The sequence below is a fragment of the Equus przewalskii genome, chromosome 6 (genome assembly GCF_037783145.1).
Source record: "Equus przewalskii isolate Varuska chromosome 6, EquPr2, whole genome shotgun sequence".
NCBI lineage: Eukaryota > Metazoa > Chordata > Mammalia > Perissodactyla > Equidae > Equus > Equus przewalskii.
The window spans coordinates 66188582-66194920 of NC_091836.1; the positions used below are offsets into that span (position 1 = coordinate 66188582).

Consider the following 6339-nt stretch of genomic DNA (forward strand, 5'->3'; position numbering starts at 1 on the left):
GACCTCTCTGAGCTTCCCTTTCTTAAAGACTGAAACTGTTATCTGAAACAAGATCGCAGTGATACTTGCCTGCTGTTTGTATGTATCTCTCCCTATGGAAGTGGCTTTTTAAAAAGTTAATGATAGAAGGAGGAGGGAGATTTCCCCCTTAAAGCTTGTCCTTCATTTTTCTCTTCTCTGTGTATTTTTTTATTTACTCTAAATTATGATGGTGGACTCCTACAGGGACATAAAGACTGAACCAAGGAAAGACTAAAGATGGAGAAAGAAAGATAATAAAAATATCTGCAAGTTAGCATTTAGAATAAGCAGTTTTCCCTTCCTCAGGTTTTCTACTATGTAAGGGTCTTTATTTAGCTGTTTGAATAACTTATTTTAGCTTGCTGTTTGAGACCTGGGAAATGAATCTATAAACACATAGGAAATGTTTTGGAGATGAGAAGTAGGGAATTGTGTTTCTAATTGAACTACCACTCCTGTATGTACATGGTCTGCCAACAAACCACAATGACTTCCTAAACTAACCAAGGTTATAAACCCCTATTTTCCATGGTTTCCACTTTTGCTGTGCCAGACTTTAAAAAAAAAAACGACTTTCCCATGTCGAAGGTTTAATCCTTCTCTCCAGATGATACTGGGTTTCACAGTAACCTGGAAAAGCCATAATTGTTTGACAATATCCTGTTAAATTAGCCATGTGTAACAAGGCCTCCTTTTCCTAATGGAGAAAATCTTAAAAAGTTGATGCTTTTCCAAGATCCCAACCTATAAATCTGTTGGGTAACTTGGTTTTGTAATCCCAATCATTTGAACTGCTGTTTGGTTAGGGTTCAGAAGAAAGAGGATGAATGTGTTCTGGGAAGATGTATTTTTATCAGACTACTAGCTCCTTACTATTACTATGGTATTAGAAAGTCCTTGGAAAACTGTGGAAGTGAAGTGAAGGTCAAACTCTTTAGATGGAAAGAATTTGAAGATTCTCTGGGGTTTTTTTTAAAGCACAATAAAAATCACACATGGCAAGAAACCTCATCTGTTGAAAGATTAATTGGTCTGTTTTCTTTGCTTGCTTCCTTCCTTCAGGAAACCTTTACTCATAACATTAAATGTTTACCTAATATCTGATAAAATCCAAATTTATCTTTCCTAATAAAATGGATATGTGGGTTTCCCTATCTCAGGGTTCTGTCTGTGACTTCTGTCCATGTTTTCTGTATTTTTGTATATTTGAATTTTTCATAATCCTCATCACTTTAGATCCACTCTGGTCCCAAACACCTTTTTAAAGGGCTGAAATTAATTTTAATGAATACTAAGAGCTTAACATTTTATTAACATTTCTCAAATTGGCGAAAACCAACTTGCAACCATATTATGAAGGCAGCCTCAGAATCTATATTATTGTTTTAATGTTATAGGATGAAAGGCATGTCTGTCTGTCCCTTGTGTGTGCCTCCCAACAACCTTACATAGTAGTGATAGTGCTTTTCTTGTGTCACAGGACAGAAGCTCATCTCAAATGCACTGTTTCTTTTGTGCTCTGGACCGTACTTCCTTTCTATGGCGTTTATTGTCTATACCCCCTGTTGGATAATACCTTGGACTGTTAGTTTACTTACCTTTCTTACCATGTAATAAAGATTCAGCTGCTTAACTGCATTGCATGTTATTTGAGAGCACAGGTTTTGGTGTAGACTATTTTATAAAGAGCGCTTTGCATACAGCCCAGAAGAAATGTTTGGTGGTTAGTATATTTATCTTATTGCCATTTTTGTTATTTTCCTTTTACAGATCAGGACTGACAGAAGCCTACCAATGGTAAGAATGTGGCTCCTGATGAGTCTTATTCTAGCTGTGGTCTGAGTGTAACATAGTTTTTACTTGTATTCCTTAGGCACTATGGAACAATGAACAGCTTCTGAGATTACTTACTTTGAGTCCTTGAAAAATAGTAATAATAATGGCTGCCATTTATTTCTTACTTATTGTGTGCCAGATAACGTGTTAAAAGTTTCACGTATATTATCTCATGTAATCGTCATAACGCCCTGTGAGTTAGGTGCTGTTCTTATCTCCTTTTTATTCCACTTCTAGACCTGAGGCCTAGAGTTGTTAACTGACTTAGCAAAGAGCAGACAGTGAGAAGCAGAGAGCTGGGACCTTGTGCCTAACCATTGTACTTCACTTTCTCTGCGTGTGAAATTAGGGGCTTGAGCTGAGTGATCCCTAAGGTCTCCACCAGCTGTAGAAATCTAAGCTTCTTAGGGAAGATCACCTGTCTGCATTCATACGTTTAGTTCAAAGGTGTTCTGGTTTTCTTTCTGCAGACGCTTCCTGCCAGTTATTTCCAATATATCCAAATCATTTATTTATATTTCTGTAACAGCACTCCTTCGGGATCTTGGTGTAATAATATCAACACTATTAGTAATTCTTTTGCTGTCCTTAGGAGAAGGAAGGGTCAAATTACACACTTGCCTTTTGGTAATGAAGGAGCTAGATTTCAGAGTTGCAAAAAGCCTAAAATTGGGTTCAGGTAATGGCCCTTGAATGCCTTATTACTTACCAATAATGACCTTAGGTATACTTAATCTCTCTAAGTCTTAGTTTTCTTGGCTGTAAATTGGAATGATAATATCTGCTTCATGGGATTATTGTGAGGATGAAACGGAACAGTATAGATTAAGGATCTCCATAGAGCCGAAGCTCAGTAAATGCTAGTTTTTTTCCCCTTTTCTTTCCTTTGTTCTGAGTCTTACTATTAGGTAGCTGAGCCTGATTGAGCAAACTTATGCATTCTACCTCAGTTTCTTCCTGTTTACAAGATAATATTCATAGTGTGTAAAAACTAGCCAAAGACATTTTAATTTTTGATTAAATAAGGTTAGGCCATTTCTGGTATTTATTAATTATTTCAATACTACTCTTTTCCCAACTGAAGTTTTCAAACTCTGAAGATCTCTGAATGTAAATATTTATCATTTGAACCTTCTTCCTTTGTTACGGTAACCATAGTGTTTTAAAAGTAGAAGGGATTTTAGAAATCCTCGAGTCTGTGACCTCTGCTTGTTTCCACTGCACTGTGAGTAGCCACCCCAGGTGTCTAAGAATTTGCTCACTTCCTATTTCTACATGCCATATGCAAATAAACTCTGTAGCTAGTTCCACAAATTTTGTACCATCTCTTCTATAATTTGGCTGCCCTAGAATCAATTGAACAACAATCCAACAAAAACATATTCATTAGAAAACTTGTTTCTTAGAAGTGGATTTTTCTATCAAAGCAAAGGCAAGGAAAATGCTGCAGCCTGAATTCCTCTGCTGAATGCAGTTTCCAGACATTTATGCCAGGGTTTTGACATCCACGTATGAGAACTTTAGAGCCAGCTAGAAGCTGTCGCTGGACTTCTTGCAGCCAGCTCAGATTCTTCAGGTGTTTGTGGCAGGTGATTTGATATGCCCTTCATCTCATTTTCTCACTCAGTCAAAGTATATCCTGCCCCCATGCCTTGTAAACTTAAGGTTAATTCAGCTACCAGACATGTCAATTACTCAAGACGGTGCTCCTTCCATTACTCCTCGTAGTCCTTACTAGTCCGAAGTTTTATCCTAGGTACTCCTGCTTATTGATCGCTCACTTGGTTGTAACTCGCCTAGTTGCAGTTCACCTTCTAGTTTAGAAAGATAAGTACTTAATCCTAACTGCCTAAAATACCTATGTATGCAGCCATTATTATTAATAGTGGGGAGATAGGTGATAGTCTTTTATCCTTGAGGAGCCAAATGACTAGCAGCTGTAGCACTTGTTTTATTCTGGAACTGATTTTACAAATCATTCAAGAAGCTATAAAGTTTTTTTTAACCAATATTATATAACTCAAGAATTCCCCCACCAAGTGACATCATAAAAATATTTATAAAGTCTTCCTCCTTCTCTTCCTTTCCTGAAGTAACTTTATCCCAGTCTGGTATATTGGAATCTGGGTTTGGATCATGGCTGTACCATTGTCTAGCCATGTGATCTTAAGTGGGAATAGAATGTGTGAATGGGCTTCAGAGACTGTCTAGCCTTCCAGAAAAATGACTCTGGATATCTTCCATGAGGCTCGAAGCAGAGAACTAGAAATTTCTCCTCACACCAGCCCTCAAGAGTATATTGTTGTGCCTTCAAATAGTAAATCTTCATATAGTAAGCATCTACTCCAGAGCAGACACTGGAGAAAAAGGGTTGAAGAGGACGCAGTTCCTGCCCTTGATGTATCTCACAGTCCCCCTTATAGTAGGGGATATCTTTTTATAATATATCAGGCAAAACTCTTCACTCTCTGTGTATTAAACAATATGATTTGGGTAAGAAAAAAAGAGCATTATCATTAGCATACTAACAAATAGAAGAGGAATGTTTTTTCAAGAAAATTAGTAAAACTATTAGAAAATTTTCTATAGCCTCATGAGGCAAGTTTTCTGTATATAAGTACATAAATAACTTAAAAGAGAAAGGGTCAAATGACCGGGGCCCAAGAGTGCCTGACAGGATTTGCTGCTCTTTGTCTGGGTGACCTTGAACAGATCACTTTAACCTCTCTGTCCTTCATCCGTCTGTGGGGGTAAAAGACTGGTCTACCACAATGATGTGGACGATAACAAATGATTGCAAAATACTTTTGAAATATAAAAATCTATCATAACAATCTATCATAACGTCTGATCCCATACAGCACTTATAGATGACGGTTCTCTGTTTTTCACAATCAGGTATCTGGACCTCCGTCGATTTGGATCTGTGCCACATGGAGGTTTTGGGATGGGATTTGAACGCTATCTGCAGTGCATCTTGGGAATTGACAATATCAAAGATGTTATCCCTTTTCCAAGATTTACTCATTCATGTCTTTTATAGCTGGAAGACTGGTTGAGGAAGATCACTCCATGCCGGAGGTGTTGCACATGAGTGTCCACACAGGAGAGTGAATGTTTGAATTTTAGAAATGCAGAAGTTTTCACATGTAGTTGTCATGCTGTAAGATATAATATATGAAAAATAGAAATGATCATGATTTTCTTAGAAAGTTGAGAGCAGGGGCCAGCCCCATGGCTGAGCGGTAAGTTTGTACGCTCCGCTTCGGCAGCTCAGGGTTTCTCTGGTTCAGATCCTGGGCACGGACGTGGCGCTGCTCATCAGGCCATGCTGAGGCAGCATCCCACACAGCACAACCAGAAGGACCTACAACTAGAGTATACAACTATGTACTGGGGGCTTTGGGGAGAGGAAGAAGAAAAAAAACAAAGTTGAAAGCATTTCATGGAAAGATGAACTCCTTCAAGAAGAAGTACTTACAGCAGGTAGAATCTCAACTCTATTATGTCAGTTAAGAAGAAATGAAGCAGTTGAACTAGATGGTCCCAAAGTTCCTTTCAAACTTGAAGACAGTAGACAATGTATTTTACTTTGTCTTTAATTATTGGATCCTGCCCTGTGTGACCTTGAGAAACAACTAGTAGCTAAAAATAAAATGTTGTTGGATATTTTCTCCCCTGCATTTAACCTGTGATAAATGCCCATCTTATTCTCAGTGTTTTACTAAACATTACAGAAGAAAATATTCCTTTTTTGGGGCCTTAACTGAGTTAATAAAGTTGCTATTCTGAATTGAAATCTTCTTTCATCAGACTGGATGAAAAAAATCACATTTAATAACTGTTGATCCTTAATTATAAAAGGTAACAAGTGTATTAATTATTTAAACTAATCAATGTTGTGTTATAATTCATATTAGATGTTTATAACTTCTATAATAATAAATAAAACAGATTTTTGATACAAAAATCAAAGAAAAAGACAGTCATATTTTTAAATTCCATTTTTCCATTTCCCAGTAAAATTTGGAAGGAAGATATTTTCTATCCAAGATGAGGATGGATAAATATAGCTAAACCTAAAGGGTGGGTAATTCTGGAGTCAAAAAGTAACAGTGTCTGGTAGAGTTGAGAAGACTGGGAGTTTGAGACCTGACAACTCTAGCACTTTACATGTATGATTTTGGACAAGCCACTTACTCTGTGTGCTCTCGTACATCATTTTCCTCAGAGGTGATACAATAATTACATGAAAGTGTATGTTTGGGTACGTGTTTAACACTGTGAAATGCTACACAAACTTTTTTTTAACTCTGCTGTTAGTGTCATTGAGTTACATATTATGTGGACTTATAGCAAATTGTATACTCAGTAGAATTTGTATGTATCAAATACCCGTAAAAAGGCATGCATGCCTGAATAATCCATTTCTAAGTCTTACTAGATGACTTATCTTAGGTTATTTCCTGATGGGTTTCTGTA

The 6339-nt window shown here is 37.1% G+C and overlaps 1 protein-coding gene across 3 annotated transcripts in view; it reads left to right on the forward strand.

Moving 5' to 3' along the window:
• Positions 1-5838, forward strand: part of NARS2 (asparaginyl-tRNA synthetase 2, mitochondrial) — a 102854-nt gene extending 97016 nt beyond the window's left edge. For all 3 annotated transcript variants that reach the window (XM_008520336.2, XM_070625771.1, XM_070625770.1), the window contains 2 exons: positions 1792-1818; positions 4756-5838. In XM_008520336.2, coding sequence (XP_008518558.1) covers positions 1792-1818; positions 4756-4900 — 172 coding nt within the window. In that variant the 3' untranslated portion in view covers positions 4901-5838. The remainder of the gene's footprint in view (positions 1-1791; positions 1819-4755) is intronic.
• The last annotated feature ends 501 nt before the right edge of the window (positions 5839-6339 follow it).